This window comes from Ursus arctos, unplaced genomic scaffold (genome assembly GCF_023065955.2).
Source record: "Ursus arctos isolate Adak ecotype North America unplaced genomic scaffold, UrsArc2.0 scaffold_22, whole genome shotgun sequence".
In the NCBI taxonomy this organism is placed as follows: Eukaryota; Metazoa; Chordata; class Mammalia; order Carnivora; family Ursidae; genus Ursus; species Ursus arctos.
The window spans coordinates 4,137,202-4,156,995 of record NW_026622897.1 but is presented as its reverse complement, the minus strand read 5'-3'; the positions used below and the strand labels follow the sequence as shown (position 1 = coordinate 4,156,995).

The 19,794-nt window shown below is 37.2% G+C and overlaps 1 protein-coding gene across 4 annotated transcripts in view; it reads left to right on the top strand.

Annotated features, from left to right (window-relative positions):
- The window catches only part of GUCY1A2 (guanylate cyclase 1 soluble subunit alpha 2), a 425,356-nt gene that overhangs the window by 364,547 nt on the left and 41,015 nt on the right, over nt 1–19,794 (top strand). For 3 of the 4 annotated variants that reach the window (XM_044386700.3, XM_057316734.1, XM_048217276.2), the window contains one exon: nt 12,033–12,187. The exons of the other annotated variant lie outside the window; for it this stretch is intronic. In XM_044386700.3, the coding sequence (XP_044242635.1) occupies nt 12,033–12,187 (155 nt within the window). The remainder of the gene's footprint in view (nt 1–12,032; nt 12,188–19,794) is intronic. 4 annotated transcript variants of the gene reach the window in all.

The window sequence follows — 19,794 nt, the reverse complement described above, 5'->3', positions numbered from 1 at the left end:
GTTTTTCTTTCGCTGGCTTGGATGGCATCAGTGCCATGTAATTAGAAGTAAATATTGCAAAGCCTTTCATTTCAAACCTCAGGGCTTTTTCTCAAAGCCCAGGTTAAAAGCAGAGCCCTAGTTAAATCAGATGACTTTAGTCCGTGGGCTCATTGACTCGTGAGAATCTATTATCCTTGTATTTTGGATGAGAGAACAGCATCAAAAATAAAAACATCACAGCTGGACTGAAGCAGCCCTAAAAGAACAATCTTGACATTTCAGTAGTAATTTTAGCCCCAGTTGCTGAGCTTTTTATTTTCTTTTTGCAGCCATTACCTAGTTTCTACTCATTTATAGCCAGATTTGCGATGACCTAAAGATACTTATAAAGTTCTGGGCTGATGTTACTTTATCAATTACTAGACTAAAAAGACAAGTAGAGGCAGGATCAGATATAAAACATGGATTCAACGTCCCTTGTTTAAAAGACACTTTTCATTTGTGGTTTGCAAGTATGGATGATGGATACAAAGGTAGGTAAGTATCCAGTAACTTGAGTGGTAAAAAAATACTGCGGTAAGTTATTCCAGGAAGGAAAGGGTGACATTTGCGCTCAGCACAGAATTTCCTTTCGTTCATTCTTCTGCTCAGTTGACTTATTCAGTCAACAAACTTTTAAAGATTGTGTACTAAATACAAAATTCAGTGGTAGATGTTGTAGACACAGACATGGTTTGAAACTGAAAGGAATACTAAGGTCATGGCTCTCAAATATTGGGGTGTCCATACCTGCTTTGGGAAGCTGAGAAAGACGATGGGTACAGCATATATGCACATCTTAGGGAGATCTGTAGATGCCTCGAAGTCTACCATTGGACCCCGTGGGATTTAGGAATCCTGCTTAATGAGTTCTTCATTTCTAGTTTTGTTCATTGTTTGAATTTAGCCACCCAACCCAAGGTTTATTTAAACTTTATTATGGGGTTAACTGTGTTTATAAAAAGTTTACCTTTAAAATGAATATTGGGCCAAATCTTCCAGAAACATCCAGAGAGATATCTTGCTGACATTCGAAAGCCAACCTGCTCAGTAAAACGAGCGTGAGCGCCATCTAATGCCCAAATGGAATAAATGTTGGTAACAACCGTAGTAACACAACAGGATTAGGGTATGTAACATTTGTAAAGATAAAACGTTTGTACATTTGTCCTTTTATGAGTGGAAGATCATATGATTTACGTTTAAAAATAAACTTTTTATTTTCTAACACTTTTGGATTTTTGGCATCATTACAAAGATAGTACAAAGTTCCCAAAACTCTACACCAGTTTTCCCCCCAAAATAGTATGGCACTATCAAATTAATAACCTGACATGGGTACGTTATTATTAACTAAAATCTATAATTTATTCAGGTTTCCTCACATTTCCCCTACTGTCCTTTCTCTGTCCCAAGAGTCCATCTACAATAGCATATTGCATTTAATGCTCACATCTCCTTAGGCTTAGTTATGACGATAGTTGTTATATTTGAATTTTATTGTAGCTTTCTGTTAGTTTGCAAAATATTTCTTGACAATTTTCAGAGAACACTTTCCATTGTTTTTTTCCTTTGATAAGACTGTGTAACTAAGCAGATTTTATGGAGGTTTGTATAAGTATAAATTATCATTGTGCATTTTCATCTCTTGTAATGATGAAAAAAAGATTGAGAAAGAGAAGTACCGGGATGTTATTATACAAAGACTAATGCAGTAGAAATTGTAAGAATTATGTTTCTATTTGGAGTCTAATCCTCACTAGTTGTGTTCTTTAGCAGGCCATTTACCCTTTTGCTTTAGTTTCCATATTTGTGGAATAAGGTCTGTGAACCAGGAAATTCCCCAGCCCTTGCACTATGAGAAGATTTAAAAAATATTTTTCCAGTGCAAGTTAATAATCCTAATGTTTCATATTGGCTGTGAGTGAAGATTTATTATGTACCTACCCAAGCCGATGCATTATCTCTATATTATAGATGACAAAATTTAGAGAAGTAATTTGCCCAGGACCATTTAGCCAATAAGTGATGGGTCAGATTCCAAGTATGACAACTTCCAGAGAGACAGCACCCCTTTCAGTACCCATAAGCCCACAGTGCTCTCCATCCCAGCTGCCGTGCTTACGCTGGGACTCTTCTAATGACCAGCACTCCAAGAGGAGATGGTTTCTCTCTATGGTCCTATTGCCCCTAGCCATGCAAAACTCTGTAAAACGCTATATATGGGCCTGGGTCGCCGCCCACCCACAAACAGATGTGATGACCTCTCAAAGAAATCTTTGTCTCCAACCAGCTGAAATGCATTAAGTCTGAGGAGTATTCACAGTTCTACCCTATTTGCTAATTTTTTAAAAGATTTTATTTATTTATTTATTTATTTATTTATTTATTTATTTATTTGACAGAGAACACAAGCAGGGGGAGTGGGAGAGGGAGAAGCAGGCTCCCAGCAGAGCAGGGAGCCCGATGCAGGGCTCGATCCCAGAACCCCGGGATCACACCCTGAGTCGAAGGCAGACGCTTAAAGACTGAGCCACCCAGGCGCCCCCCTATTTGCTAATTTTTAAAAAGGTTTCATTGGGCACCTGAGTGGCTCAGTCAGTTAAGCACCTGCCTTCAGCTCAGGTCACAATCCCAGGGTCCTGAGATTGAGTCCCACATTGGGCTCCTTGCTCAGTGGGGGGTCGGTGGGGAGTCTGCTTCTCCCTCTCACTCTGCCTACTGCTCCCCCTGCTTGTGCTTTCTCTCTCTCTCTCTCTCAAATAAAATCTTTAAAAAAAAGATTTTATTTATTTCCACCCAGATGCCCCACTATTTGCTAATGTTTTAATTAAACATATATTTTTGTTGTTTTCAAAAGTCTTCAAAAGATACACAAGAATGTTGTCTTCTGGAAGCAAGATGGAATATTGTGTTTCCTTTTCAAAACTGAAAGGTATTATGTATGTATGTATGAAATGAAAGTATTTACACAGTGCTGGCTAAAACCATTTGCTTGGAGAGAGTAGGGCCTTTGGAACTACTTGGCTCCTGCAGGATGGATAATTTGTTAATATATCTGTGAAACTTAAATGATGTTCTGTACTTCTGGTTCTCAACTTTGGATGCACACTAGCAACTCGAGAGATGAAAGTCCCAATGCCCACATCTCATTCCAAACTCGTTAAATCAGAACCTCTGGAAGTGAGAACCAAAACAGTAATTGGAAAGCTCCCTAATTGATTCTACTGTGTAGCCAATACATTGTAACACAGGACTTTAATCGTTACTTTCCTTTTATTTGGGGGGTAAACTTGTCCATGCCATCAATTCTTATAAATGAGAAAGGTATGGCTTACAAAAAGAGGATAGTTATTAAAGTTTAATAATCAAACTCATTAAAGTTTTTTTTACTTAATACATCTATCAAGTGCATTTTTTCTGAGATATAGAACTTTTGAGACATGAAATGAACTAAATTTTCCCTGAAGAAATTTGATTATCAGCATTAAGAATGGAAATTACAATATAATATATGCCATTTCCTCATAGAGGAACTTTGTTTTAAGTAGTATCTAAGTGGAAAATCATGTATTTGCAAATTTTATTTTTAATTTTTGTAACATAGTAATTTTAATACCTAAAATTTTGAAGGTGATACTTGTTGACCACATGTATATTTTTTTCTTAAATAAGATTTCTATCTTTCCTTAACTTTGTAAGATTTGAGGTTCCTTGGAACAGATAAAGTCTTTCTGTCCTTCTTGTCTTCCGCAATGCCCAGCCAGTGTTTGAGATCGAATTGTTACATAAGAACCTTTGCAAGAGAGAGAGGGGTATGAAGGGAAAGGAGGAGATGGGAGCTAAGGAAGGAACGGGGAATGGGGGAAGGGCAAACAGATTCTCACGTGTTGCGCGTTATGACCCCTTTGGGGTCTGGAAACGCAGGGTTGTTTTCTGTTCTCTGAAATTGTGCGTTTCCCAGGTTCCTATTAAAAGGGCTCAAGCTTCAGGATATTTTTGTTGAAAGGAAAGTAATTCTATTGGCTGACTTTGGTCCTTGATCTTGAGAAAAAGATATAAATAAATAGATAAAAATATTTAAAAGAGAAATAAAAGCATAAATATAAATTGTTTACCATTTAGATGGATTAATTTATAAATAGGTAAATATACACTCCCTAGAATTCGTTGCTAAATCCCCCTTATCCCATTTCTACATATTTAAGCTTTTTTAAAATCATTTTTTTGAATCTACAATAATGTAAAGTTTCTTTTAGACTAGAAATTTGCTCCAGATTACCTGTTAAGATCTGCATTTTGACAGAAAATGATTTACATCAGTTAACAGAATTAGTAGCAATATTTTTTAGTGGTAGTCTTGAAATAGAAGCTTCTAAGAGCTTTGAAGTTTTAGCAATTAACAGACTTTCTGGGTTAAAATTGAAGCCATTAACAAGGAATGCCTTTATGATATTAGAAATAAGTTTGCATCTGTGCGATTAAATAGCAAAAATGTATGTAATACGATGATTTGATTAATATTATGAATATGATTAGTAGAGTGTTTCCTTAGCATCCCTGCTTAGATAACCAAAGATTGGATGTTTCTTGAAGAAGAGGTTTTGAATTCTTTTCTGCATATCAGAATGAAAATCAAATGCTGGTAGAAAATAATATCAATCACTTTCTCAAATTTCTAAAATACTCTTTTTAATTCTGCTATTAATCGTTATTATGATGAGCAGCTCCTTATGTTTTAAATTATAGCACTACGTTAAGTGATACATCAGCTGTCTATATTTCTGGCACAAAATGGTATGTTTCTCAACTGCTAAATTATATGTTGGTTATTCCTAAATATATGCACATTTAACTTAAATATGTCAATTGCTTTAAATCAGTTTATCCCTTGGAAAAACAATTCTTAAAGCATTTTTTTTTCCTGCACAAAGGTAACTTTCAGACTCAACTTAGAGGCCTTAATAATAACTCTCCTACGAGTTCAAATTTAAATTTCTTATTAGACATGGAGTGTATTTAAATAATCACATACGCAATGGTTAGTGCCCCATGAGAAGGTGGTGGTGATGAGCCGTATTGCTGAATCCCCACCCCACTCTCCAGTAACATTTTCAGTGGTCTCTGCTGGAGGATTCCAGGTGTGCCTTCCTAATCATCTTTTGTAAGGGCCTCTCTTTTCCCATCAAAAACACATAAACGAGATTACAAACTCACTTTCTCCCCTAACTCTGAAGTATCAATTATTTGAAATTTCACCATTTTATTTTATAGAAGTAACTATATTTCTTGTGTCTGAAACTACAGGTCACCATACCAGTGATGGGAACCATTTTTTTTTTTTTTTGGCCAAATATTTTCTGTAAATTGAAACTTATCTATGAATGGTACTTCTGTGATGTTTAAAGTAAACACAGTAAGATGTTTTGCCCAAAGTGCTATTTGTCCAAGCATATTACTTGAGAATGTGACATTTTGACACCACCAGTTGGAGACTGAGTCCCCTGATAGAAGGAAAAATGTCACTTATCTACAGAGATTATTTCTCCCTGTTTTCTTGCACATGGGGGAAACAAGGAGAAATTGTAAAAAACTACATAGTTTTTATGAGTTGATTATATTCTGCCTAAGAATCTTGACTTCAAATTAGAATTTAAAACATTAATTGAGGGGCACCTGGGTGGCTCAGTTGTTAAGTGTCTGCCTTCAGCTCAGGGCGTGATCTCGGTGTTCTGGGATCGAGTCCCACATCAGGCTCCTCCGCTGGGAGCCTGCTTCTTCCTCTCCCACTCCCCCTGCTTGTGTTCCCTCTCTCGCTGGCTGTCTCTCTCTTAAATAAATAAAATCTTTAAAAAAAATTAAAAAAATAAAACATTAATTAATATTTTCTTGTCAGGGAGATGGTGGTTATTAATAAAATAAGACAAAAATTTGAAGATAAATTTCATTTATTTCATTTTATTAGTGAAAGGAATATTTTATGATAAAGCTTATAATGCATGTTAATACTGGTAGAAGGATGAAGTATTGTTTCCCTCCCTGTTTCCTAACCATGCAAATCATGATTTTAGTGTTCTATTAAAATAGCTAATTAACTATTTTTAGCAGCTTAAAACCTTAACTATGTGAATCTAAGAATAACACTTACATGCAAACATGAGTGAATGTCTAACTGGCTTTTTCTACTAGAAGTCCTTCTTGTTTTTTCTACTATAGACCTTCTGTTTTAATTTGGAAATTCTGTCTTGCTCAAATAGGACTATTTTAACACAAACCGGTATTTGTTTAACAACTTGCTGGCTCATAACTCATGTTAATCATGGTTTCAGTTTGATTTGGACGTTGGGGAATTAGTAAATCTATTTACTGAATTATAAATGGATGCGTAGTATCGTTCTTGACACCATAAGCAGTGTGATGGGTACCGTGAGGCATGGGAAAGGAAGTGACATTTTTGTAAGTGCCTACTATGGACTAAGGGCTCTTTTTCACTGTGCTCCTCTGGACTTTAGTTTGTAAAACGAGGAGCCGGACTAATGAACCCGTGGTGCCCTCCCAACCCGAAGATTCCTGCTTGACTAAACCACGGAGAGTTTTGGCTAACTGAGGTTGAACTGTATAAGCCTTCTATTTTTAGGAGTCGTGGGAGAAATGTTCTCTAAAAATGCAGTTTATGTGCCTCAACTGATGAAAGATCAGTATTTCGAGAATAACTACATCTTTTGATAACTGGGGACTCTGATGTTTCCCAGAGTTGTGTAGTATTTCACACTCATAGGTATAGGCAATGGGGTAACAGATATCCTAACCTCAGGATAGATCCAAAAGTTACTGTGTTTTTCAGTAAATCCCTAGGACAAACACTATTTTTTTTTTCATGAATGTTCTCTAAATAGTGAAGTCTGGTGTTACACATCGAAGCTTTGATCTGATTAACGCATTTATTATTTTGCATGTGTGTTGGTCTACTAAGTATCTATCAGTTGCCAGAAGTCTGTTTAGCGCAGGGCTTCTCAGACTCCGCAATACTGGTACTTTGGACTGGAAAATCCTTTGTTGTGGGGAAGCTGTCCTGGGCATCTCTAGCTCCACTGAACAGATGCCCGTAGCAACTCCCCATCCCAGTTGTGAAAATAAAAAATGCCTCAGGACATTGCCAGATGTTGACTGAAGGGTGCAAATGTCCCCAGTTAACAACCACTGGTTTGGTGCAAAGCACCCCTCTTTAGTTAGGACGTACTGGGCAGATAGATGCCAATGTTACTGACTGGTTTAATTATTTAAATAATGTTAAATCTTTTCAAGGTGAATCTAAATTCCTCATTGAGAGTTAAATGTATCTATTTTGTGTAACTGCTGGATGTTCTTGACATCTTCTGAGTGAGGCAAGCATTACTTCTGTATATAGGCAATAATTCCTTGGAAATCTCAATAAGTTGTCAGAGGAAATGCAAAGGAAAACAGTCTGATGATTCAGTTTGTAAGTTCCCAATGGTATCTCCTTACTTCCAGGATTAAATAATTCTCTGAGTTTTGTCTTATTATATGGTAGAGACGACAGCAAATTTGTACTATTTGTGTGGTGGTTGTTATTTTTGCGCATGTTTCAAGTGGCCTTTTAAAAGATAATTTTTTTTTTAAATGACCATTTCTCCATCCACACGCCCCTCCTCCCCCCGCAAGGATATCAGGGTTTTTATCATCAACATTTTTCAGGTTATAATAATTCTCATTTTACAATTTGGTTTAAAAAACCCTCAGGTCTTTTGAAAGGAGGCATTGGTGAAACCATATGAGCCTTCTACATAGTCGGTGTGGGGTGTTAGAGTCTTTTTCTCAAACAAAAAGCACAGAATAAAGAGGCTGCGAGATGTGTCAATGTGATATTCACTTCTTTTTGGCTTCTGCTTAAAGGGATCAGTACAGTGATCGCAGGCCCAAACTGACAATCTTAGTATCTGAGGTCTGGGTGTTTTTCAGGAAAGCTTGTGTTATACAAGGGAGTTTAATATAAATAGGCCTTATAAAAGCAAAAAGAAACCTAAAGAAATATAATATAATAATATTGCAAAATGCTTTGCTAACTTTAGAGAAAGGTGGTTTATAATTATCTTGATTAAAAGGACTATTCTTTGTCAGAGGTTTTTTTTTTTTTTTTTTTACCTTTTTAAACCCAAATAGATAATCATTCATCAGAAACAGGCCTACATTTGAAAGTTAGGTTTCTTAAAAAAAAGTATCATCTCATTTCTGCTTCCACTTAATATAGAATAACAGAGACTAGATTTATACTCCTACCTTAAACGATAAAAAATCTGGAGAAAAAATACAGTAGAACAGTCTTTATGACACTGGCCACTAGGCAACAGAAAACAGTGATCCCTAAGAGATAGGAAACAAATATGATAAGACATATGATTTCCTTGGTATATTGCTTTGGGAACATCCAGGCTATGGTGCCAGGAGAAGCAAACCAGGAGGTATCCAACAAACTCCTGGAGTGGAAGAGATGGAGCTGAGAGTCTAGGGAGATCGAAGAAGTTAGAGGTCACAGACAGAGTCCTAGCAAGGAGAAACTTGCAGAAAGGCCACCAGAGATCTTGCCAGGTGCCTCCTATGTGTTCTGCACAGCACTGATTATTGCTTGTATGTGAGAAGACTACCTGAGCCCAACAGGGAAAAACACCTGGAAGGATTAGAGGAAAAAGTTCCTGGCACTCACACAGGACCTAGGAAAAAAATGTCTATTCCCATCAGAAAGACTGGAGAAACTCCTAAATCATGGGCACTGGGTACAGGGTATTCTTGCTTCAGTAGTGGGGAATAACTAGCCTTACATGAAATACTGGTCAGGCCTTGCCCAACAAATCTTAAAAAGCAAGACTTTAAAAGAACAAATTATTTTCAAGTAATTTGACTGCATCCATAGATAGAAACTCAAGAATATTTACAAAAATCTCAAAAACAAGGGCACCTGGGTGGCTCAGTGGGTTAAGCGTCTGTCTTTGGCTCAGGTCATGATCTCAGGGTCCTGGGATCTAGCCCTGCTCAATGGGGAGCCTGCTTCTCCCTCTTCCTCTGTCACTCTCTCCCTCTTGTGCTTGCTCACTCTCTCTCAAATAAAATAAAATCTTAAAGGAGTATAAAAAAATATCCAGCACTCAACAAAGTCAAATTTATGATACCTAACATCCAACCAAAAATTAGTAGCATACTGTAAAGCTGACAAATATGACCCATAATGATAAGAAAAACCAATCAAAATGGAAATAGACTAACAGATGTTAGAATTAGCAAAGTATTCAAAGTTATTTTCATACCATATTCCATATGTTCAAAAGGTATTTTGATACCTGAAAAAGAAAAAATTTCCAAATTGAACTAGAGATGAAAATCCCAATGTCTGAGATGAAACATGCACTGGATGAGGTTAACAAAAGATTAGGCATTACAAAAGAAAAGTTTAGTAAATTTGAAGACATTACAACAGAAGTTATCCAAAATAAACAGAAAAAATATTTTAAATGCATAAATTAGTCAACCATGGAAATAGTTCAAGTATCCCAAAAGACATGTAATTGGAGTCTCTGAGAGAGAAGGGTGGACAGAAAAAAATATTTGAAGAAGTAATAGCTGAAATTCTTCCAAATTTGATGAAAACTATAAACCCACAGATCCAAGACACCCAACAAACCCCACACATAAGAAACATGAAGAAAACAACATCAGGAGAAATCATAACTAAATTTTGCAAAACTAGAAAAAACAGAAAAACTTTAAGCAACCAGAAGATAAAAGATCTATTACTCATGAAGGAATGAAGATAAGCAGGGTGGCTGTGTTTTCCTAGGAAACAATGCAATGGAGGAGACAGTGGAGCAACATCGCTAAAGTACGGAAAGGATAGAACTAAACTATCAACCTAGAATTCTATACCCAGTGAAAATATCTGTCAGATAGGAAGGCAAAATAAAGACTTTTTCAAACATACAAAAGCTGAAAGAATTCATCATCAGTGGACCAATAGTACAAAAATTCCTTAAGAAAATCTTTTACAGGGCGCCTGGGTGGCACAGTTGTTAAGCATCTGCCTTTGGCTCAGGGTGTGATCCCAGCATTCTGGGATTGAGCCCCACATAAGGCTCCTCCGCTATAACCATGCTTCTTCCTCTCCCACTCCCCCTGCTTGTGTTCCCTCTCTTGCTGGCTGTCTCTCTCTGTCAAATAAATAAATCTTTAAAAAAAAAAAAGAAAATCTTTTACACAGAAGAAAAATGATAGCAGATGTAAACCTGGATCTTCTCAAAGGAATGTGAAGATCTCCTGAAAAGGCAATGTCATGACCTTTCCCCTGGACAGGAAGGGTCTGTCTTGCCCCATCATGAGCTCTAGAACATGGGGGTGCTCCTGATTCAGCTTCAAGTTTCCCAACAAGGAATACGTGACAAGCAGGAGGAGGAACATGATGAGAAGGAACTGGTCCCTGAGCGAAAAGAGCTTCCTGACAGTCTGGACCACTCACCAGGAAACTGTTACTGGGAGACTAAGAAAAGTATACTTTTTAGGGTTTCTGTATTTTAGAGTATTACTGAGACTGCACATTGACCTTTATGTTATTTAAAACAATGATTTTTAAAGCTGTGAAGTTGTGCCTTCTATATTGAGATCTTTAATCAACTTAGAATTTTTTTTTTCAACATGAAGTGACAGTTGATCCAGTGCATCCTCATGGAAATACCGTCTTTTTCTCACTAATCTGAAACACCAACTCTGTCACATATCAATCGCCTATTTATGCATGGAAGTCTTCCTGTGCTCTCTCTTCTGTTAGTCCGTTTCTCTGTCTGTCCACCAATATTATGATATCCATGCACTAATTAGATACATTTATACTCATAGGGAAAATATTCTTTCTTTTTTCTGAAATGTACCTTGATTCTTCCTGGCATGTTGAATTTCCAAATAAATGTTAGGATCATTTTTTAAGAAGTAGATGAAGAGGTTTATTAAGAGTTGCAGCTCGATCACCTTGGTTTCAACCTGTCTTATTCATAGTTGATAAAGACTGAACTCTCCAGTCCATGACAAGGGTTAGTCACAAAATGACTTCTTGTCTTCACAACTGCAGGGGCAAAAGCAGACATGGTGGTGAAGGGGTGCCACATTACTTATGTCGTAGGCATCTAGGGGTCAGACCTCCTCCTTCTCCCCTACGTTCCCCTAGCACTAAGGATATCATTTCCCGCTTGGTCAACATTAGCGTCGGTTATTTTGGTGTAGACGCAACTTCGCCGCTCTCCTCACATCCAGGTGTGTATCACCTGCACACGGAGGCCCTCAAGGCGCGGGCCGGACTAATGTTACCAGATTCACAGAGCGCACAACACACAGCACTTCATTTATTTTCCAGGGTTTTCAATAGACAATTCTTGACTGCCTCAAGGGTTTAAATTCTCTAAAACTCCATTTTAATATAATGTTGAAGAATTTTGACAATTTATCAACCTTTATCACTTACCGTTGAGGGCCTACTTTGCTCTAGGTACAATACTAAGTACTGAATATTCAGCAGAAAGGAAACAGATATGGATCCTTCTCTCATAGGACAAATAAACAAAATAAACAAATATAAATATTTAATTGTGCTTAATTCTACGAAGGGAAAAATATGGTTGTATATAAGAATAACTAGAGGGAGAATAATACATTTTTCATATATTAGAATATATTCTGTTCAAAAGGAACACGAGTTGGCTTGTAATATAACCGGATTTATGTAGCAAATTAAACATAATTTTTCCTCTAGTTAATTAATTTATTCATTTATTCCACAGCACTCATGTTCATTGCCACTATAAAGATCCAGATATCATGCTTACAAAAATTACCAAAACCCAGTTCCTGTCTTTGGGGAGATCCAAGTTCACTGGCTTACAAAATTACCTTTCACTAAAAAAATTGCATACTGGAAGAAGGCATAAATACATCCTTTTCATTTTTTCTTTTTTTAGATGAGGATAGGCATTCACTCGGGTTCCGTGCTCGCTGGAGTTGTTGGGGTGAGAATGCCACGATATTGCCTGTTTGGAAATAATGTCACTCTGGCAAGCAAATTCGAATCAGGAAGTCACCCTCGGCGCATCAATGTCAGCCCCACCACTTACCAGTAAGTGTTCTCCGGCCTCCCCCCTCCTCCTGTCTTCGGTCTTACCTTGAGCTAATACCCTGTCATTGGTGAGACCCTGTCATTCTCTAAGGTAGCAGGAGTAAATCCACCCAGTCTGCAAGGTAGCAATTGTGCCCTACACGTTTATGGGCCCCCGAGAGGGCGCATGAAGAACTTGACTCGACTGAGAGGTAAACACCGCTTGTCACTCCCCACAATTGCTATCCTTCTGGTACACTCGTTTAAACACAGGAGAACAAATGTGGAAGATCTGCATCACACCAAAAGTCCTCACATTTTCAAGATGTTCCTCGATCTTTCTAAAAGTCAAAGGAATGAGGTAGACAAGGCATTCTGTCCGCTTTTATTCTTTGGAATAATTAAAGTAAATAATGAATCTCTAAAGTTAAATATATACTGGACACAGAGTAAAACTTCAAACTCTATTTATCTTAAAGGTCATATTTAACAACTCTATGCACAGAGCTGACAGCTGCACGTGTCTGTATTTTGTGCCTGGTAGACGCCCTCTGGCCCATTAGTTGCTACGCGTCCCGGGGCGGGGACCATGCCTGTTTAAGCTCATCATTATAGTCCCAGAACTTGCTAAACATGCTTAACACATAATAAGCACTCTTTAGATATGTGTTGAATTAATGAGTAAATGCATTGGTGGGATGGACTTCTCTAGAATAAGACCGTATGACTATCTCTGATATGTGAGACTTTGGTTTTATGCTGGGCATTGGTGTGCAAGCTATTTGGTGCCATGATGTGGATAACTAAGAAATCGTATTGTAAAACTGGAGAGTGGAAATAGTGACACTGGTATTTTTTCTATTATTTATTTTTTTATTGAAGTATAGTTAACATACAATGTTATATTTCAAGGGTATAGCATATTACTTCGATGACTCTATGCATTACTCCGTGTTCACACGGTAAGTGTCGTCAATCATAAGTCACCATAAGATGTTTTTACAATGTTATTGACTACCTTCCTTATGCTGTAGTTTTCATCTCCGTGCTTATTTTATATTGGAATTGCGTACTGCTTACCGTCTCTACCTATTTTGCCCGCCCTCCCACTCACGTCCCTGATGGCAACCAGCGCTCGTTCCTTGTACTTAAGCATCAGGGGGTTTGTCTCCTTTCTTCCTTGGTTTGGTTTTTAGATTCCACATATAAATGAAATGCTATGGTATTTGTTCTCTGACTTATTTAGTTTCATACGCTCTAGTGTGGTGCCTGGCTGGAGTGCCTCCCAATCACATGGGGGCCTCCAAATGTGGGGCGATGACCGGTGGAAGCCCGTGGCAGGGGAGGTGAAAGAATTCACCCCAGGCAGAACAAAGGAGATAGAAGTTTGCTGCCACAAGGGAGCAGTGGGCAGGGCAGCGAGGAGAGGCTGTCTGCCCCGAGGCACTGGCTGAGGGCTGCTTTCAGAGGGAAGGTGAGGACGTACGGGCGGGCGGCATACGGAGTTTCTCCCTTTTTTGGTCACTGTGCCTGGTTGTAAGCAGCCCGTTGGTCAGCTAGGGCCCTGGAGGTTTTGAGGTGGGGTGGGGTGGGTCGCCTGATGGGCCTGTCTGTAGTCAGCCAGGGGGTCACTGTGATCCTTTTTGCATTCTGTTGCTAAAGCCTGTTTGCCTAAAAGCAGCCTCTATACTTAGGTCCATTAATGTTGCAAATGGCAAAAGCACATTCTTTTTTATGGTTGAATAATATTCCATTGTGTGTGTATATATATATATATATACACACACACACACACACACACACACACACATATATATACACCCCATTTTTATATATATATAATCATGATATATGATATATATAATATAAATATTATATATATAATATAATATAAATATATATATGTATATATTTTACCCACCCTCCCACTGTATTTGTGCCTGATAGACGCCCTCTTGCCCATTAGTTGCTACGCTTCCTGGGGCAGCAATCTATCTATCTATCTATCCACAGACACATATATACACCCCATATTTATCCATTCATCTGTTGACAGACACTTGGGTTGCTTCCATATCTTGGCAATTGTAAATAATGCTCCCATAAATATAGGGGTGCATATATCTTTTCAAATTAGTCTTTTCTTTTTCTTTGGGTAAACATCCAGTCGTGGAATTACTGGATCATAGGGTATTTCTGTTTTTAATATTTTGAGGAAACTCCACATTATCTTCCACAGTGGCTGCACCAGTTTACATTCCTAAGTGACAAGGGTTCCCTTTCCTCCACATCCTGGCCAACACTTGTTATTTCTCAGCCTTTTGATACTAGTCATTCTGACTGGTGTGAGGTGATCTCTCATTGTGTTTGGGTGTTTGTTTTGTTTTGTTTGGGGGGGGTGTTTGTCTGTTTGGCATTTCCCTGATGATTAATGATATTGAGCATCTTTCCATTTGTCTGTTGGTCATCTTTATGTCTCCTTTGAAAAATGTTCAGGTCCTCTGGCCATTTTTTAATCAGTTTATTTTTGTGATGTTGAGTTGTATAACTTCTTTATATATTTTAGATATTAACCCTTTATCAGATCATTTGCAAATATCTTCTCTCATCAGTAGGTTGCCTTTTCATTTTGCTGATGGTTTCCTTTGCTGTACAAAAGCTTTTAATTTTGGTGTAGTCCCAAGTTTATTTTTGTTTTTATTTCCCTTGCCTTAGGAGACATATGTAGAAAAATGTTGCTAAGGCCAATATCAAAGAGATTGCTGCCTATGTTTTCCTCTAGGAGTTTTATGGTTTCAGGTCTCTCATTTAAGCCTTTAATCCATTTTGAGATTATTTTTGTGTGTGGTGTAAGAAAGTGGTCCAGTTTCATTCTTTTGCATGTAGCTGCCCAGTTTCCTCAAAAATATTTTTTGAAAATTCTGTCTTTTCCCCATTGTATATTCTTGCCTCTTCTGTCATTGATTAATTATCCATATATGTGTAGGTTTATTTCTGGGTTCTATCCTGTTCCGTTGATCTGTATGTCCTTTTTTGGTGCCAGTACCATATTACAGGTTTTCAAATCTGAGATCGTGAAACCTCCAGATTTATTCTTCTTTCTCAAGACTGGTTTGGCTATTCGAGGCCTTTTCTGGTTCTTTACAAATTTTATTTGTTCTAGTTCTATGAGAAATGTCATGGGTATTTTGAAGGACATTGCATTTAATCAATATATTGCTTTGGGTAATATGGACATTTTAACAATATTAGTTCTTCGAATCCATGAGCATGGTGTGCTTTTACATTTGTTGTTTTATCTTCCATTTCTTTCATTAGTGTTTTATAGTTTTTAGAGACTAGGTCTTTCACCTCTGTGGTTAAATTTATTCCTAGGTATTTTATCCTTTGGTGCAACTGTAAATTGAATTGTTTCCTTAATTTTTCTTTCTGCTACTTTGTTACTAGTACATAGAGACGTGACACATACTTTATATTGATTTTGTATCCTGTCACTTCACTGAATTCATTTATCATTTCTAATAGTTTTTTGGTGGGGTCTTTAGGGTTTTCTGTATGTCGTAACATGTCATTTATAAAAAGTGACAGCCTTACTTCTTCCTTAGCAATTTGGATGTCTTTCATTTCTTTTTCTAGTCTGATTACTATGGCTTGGACTTCCAGTACTATGTTGAATAAAAGTGGCAGGAGTGGAACCCTTGTTTTGTTCCTGATCTTAGAGAGAAGGTTCTCAGTTTTTCACCATTGAGTATGATGTTAGTTGTGGGTTTGTCATATGTGGCCTTTATTACGTTGAGTTATGTTCCCTCTACACCCACTCTGCTGAGAGTTTTTATCATGAAAGGATGTTGAAAATATCAAATGCTATATCTGCATCTCTTCAGATGATCGTATGGTTTTTATCCTCTTGGTAATGTGATGTATCATACTGATTGACTTGCACATATTGAACCACCATTACATCCCTGGAAAAAATCCCACTTGATCGTGAATAATTTTTCAAATATATTGTAGAATAGGGTGTGCTAATATTTGAGGATTTTTGCATCTATGTTCATCAGATACACTGGCCTATAGTTAGTTGTTTGTTTTGGACTTGGTTTTGGGTTTGTTTTTCTCTTTTTTAAGATTTTATTTCTCCAGGGTGGAGGAGGAGCAGAGGGAGAAGGACAAGCAGAGTCCACGCTGAGAGGAAGCCTGATGTGGAGCTTGGTATCAGGACCCTGAGACCATGACCTGAGCCAAAACCAAGAGTCAGACCCTTAACTGACTGAGCCACCCAGCTGACCTGATTTTGGTTTTTTTGTGGTGTCCAGTCTGGTTTTGGTATCACAGTAATGCTGGCCTTGTAGAATGAGTTATGAAGTTTTCTTATATTTTTTGGAACAGTTTGAGAAGAGTAGGTATTAACTCTTCTTTAAATGTTTAGTAGAATTTACCTGTGAAGCCATGTGGTCCTGAACTTTCGTTTGGTGGGAGTTTGATTATTGATTCAATTTCATTACTAGTAATTGCTCAGTTCAAATCTTCTATTTCTTCCTGATTTGGTTTTGGAAGATTGTATGTTTCTGGAATTTATCCATTTGCCTAAGTCATCCAGTGTGTTAGCATATTATTTTTCATAATATGTTCTTATAATTCTTTGTATTTATGTGGCATCAGCTGCTATTTCTTCTCCTGCATTTCTGATTTTTGAATCCTCTCTCTTTTTTCCTTGATGAATCTGGCTTAATTTTTTCAATTTTGTTTATCTTTTTAGAAAACCAACTCTTGGTTTCATTGATCTTTTACATTCTTCTTTTAGTCTTTCTTTTGTTCATTTCTGCACAAATCTTTATTTCTTTCCCTCTACTAACCTTGGGTTTGTTTGTTTTCTTTGTAGCTCCTCAGGTGTAAGGTTAGGTTCTTTATTTGAGAATTTTCTTGTTTTTTTGAGGTAGGCCTGTATTGCTATAAAATTCCCTATTACTGCTTTTGTTGCATCTCATGATTTTGGATTGTTGTGTTTTCATTTTCATTTGTCCCCATGTATTCCTTGATTTTTTTCTTTGCTTTTTGTAGTTGACCCACTGATTGTTGAGTAGCATGCTGTTTTGCCTCTGCATGTTTGTGTGTTTTTTCCAGATTTTTCTTATAATTGATTTCTAGTATCATACTGTTATGGTTGGAAAACCTACTTGATATGATCTCCATCTTAAATTTACTGAAAGTTATTTTGTGACCTGTCCTGTAATCTATCCTGAAGAGTGTTCCATGTGCACTTAAAAAGAATTTTTATTCTGCTGTTTGGGGATGGAATGTTCTGTATATATGTCAGATTCATCTGGTCTAACGTATGTTTCAAAGCCACTCTTTCCTTATTGATTTATCTATCTGGATGATCTATCCATTGATGTAAGTGGAGTATTAAAGCCCCTACTATTATCATATTATTGTCAATTTCTGTTTCTGGTAATATTTGCTTTATATATTTTGGTGTTCCTGTGTTGTGTACACAGATATTTGCAATTGTTATAACCTCTTGATGAGTCGTTCCCTTTATCATTATGTAATGCCCTTTGATACAAGAATTGCTACCATTTTTGCACTTTAATTTGCATGGCATATGTTTCTCTATCCCTTCACTTTCAGTCTGCATGTGTTTTTAGGTTTGAAGTGAGACTTGTAGGCAGGATACATATGGGTCTTGTGTTTTTTATTCATTCAGTCATCCTATGTGTTTTAATTGGGACATTTAGACCATTTACATTTAAAATGATTGATAAGCAAATATACTTATTGTTTTCTGGTTGTTTTTATAGTTCTTCTACGTTTCTTCTTCTATTGCTGTTTTCCCTTGTGGTTTGATGGCTTTGATTAGTGTCCTGCTTGGCTTTCTTTCTATTCTTTGTGTATGTATTACCGGTTTTTGATTTGTGGTTACCATGTGTCCATATGTAACATCTTATGCGTATAGCAGTCTGTATTAAGTTGATAGTTGCTTAAGTTCAAACACATTCCAAGCACTAAATTTTTACTCCTCCTCCATGTTTTATGTTTATGATATCATATCATATCTTATGCCTTTTCATTTTGTGTATTCTTTGACTAATTTTTGTAGATATAATTGATTTTATCACTTTTGTGTTTTAGCCTCAATAGTGACTTTATAAGTAATTGATTTATTGTTACTATATATTGGCTTTTACCTGTGAAATTTTTTCCCTTCATAATTTTCTTCCAGGTATGACCTTACGTTTTTACTTAAAGAATTCTCTTTAACATGTATAAGGCTGGTTTAGTGGTGATGAATTCCTTTAATTTTTGTTTGGGAAACTCTTTTTCTCTTCTGTTCTGGATGATAGTCTTGCTGGATAGAGTACTTTTGGTGTTGGATTTTTGTTGTTGTTGTTTTAACTTTCAGGACTTTTTTTTTAAATGTTTTTTTATTATATTATGTTAGTCACCATACAGTACATCCCTGGTTTTTGATGTAAAGTTCGATGATTCATTAGTTGCATATAACACCCAATGCACCATGCAATACGTGCCCTCCTTACTACCCATCACCAGTCTATCCCATTCCCCCGAACCCTCTCCCCTCTGAAGCCCTCAGTTTGTTTCTCAGAGTCCATAGTCTCTCATGTTTCATTCCCCCTTCTGATTACCCCCCCTTTCTTATCCCTTTCTTCCCTACCGATCTTCCTAGTTCTTATGTTGCATAGATGAGAGAAACCATATGATAATTGTCTTTCTCTGCTTGACTTATTTCACTTAGCATTATCTCCTCCAGTGCCGTCCATGTTGCAGCAAATGTTGAGAAATAATTCTTTCTGATAGCTGAGTAATATTCCATTGTATATATGGACCACATCTTCTTAATCCAGTCATCTGTTGAAGGGCATCTCGGCTCCTTCTACGATTTAGCTATTGTGGACAATGCTGCTATGAACGTTGGGGTGCATATGGCCCTTCTCTTCACTACGTCTGAATCTTTGGGGTAAATACCCAGTATTGCAATGGCTGGGTCATTGGGTAGCTCAATGTTTAACTTTTTAAGGGACCTCCACACTGTTTTCCAGAGTGGCTGTACCAACTTGCATTCCCACCGACAATGTAGGAGGGATCCCCTTTCTCCACATCCTCTCCAGCAATTGTTGTTTCTTGCCTTGTCAATTTTTGCCATTCTAACTGGCGTAAGGTGCTATCTCAGTGTGGTTTTGATTTGAATTTCCCTGATGGCTAGTGATGTTGAACATTTTTTCATGTGTCTGTTAGCCATTTGTATGTCATCATTGGAAAAGTGTCTGTTCATATCTTCTGCCCATTTTATGATTTATTTGTTTCTTGTGTATCAAGTTTGAGAAGTTCTTTGTAGATCTTGGATACCAGTCTTTCATCTGTAGTATCATTTGCAAATATATTCTCCCATTCCGTGGGCTGCCTCTTAGTTTTTTTGACTGTTTCCTTGGCTGTGCAGAAGCTTTTTATCTTGATGAAGTCCCACAAGTTCATTTTATCTTTTGTTTCTCTTGCCTTTGGAGATGTGTCATGAAAAAGGTTGCTTTGGCCGATGTCATAGAGGATGCTGCCTATGTTCTCCTCTAGGATTTTGATGGATTCCTGTCTCACATGGAGGTCTTTCATCC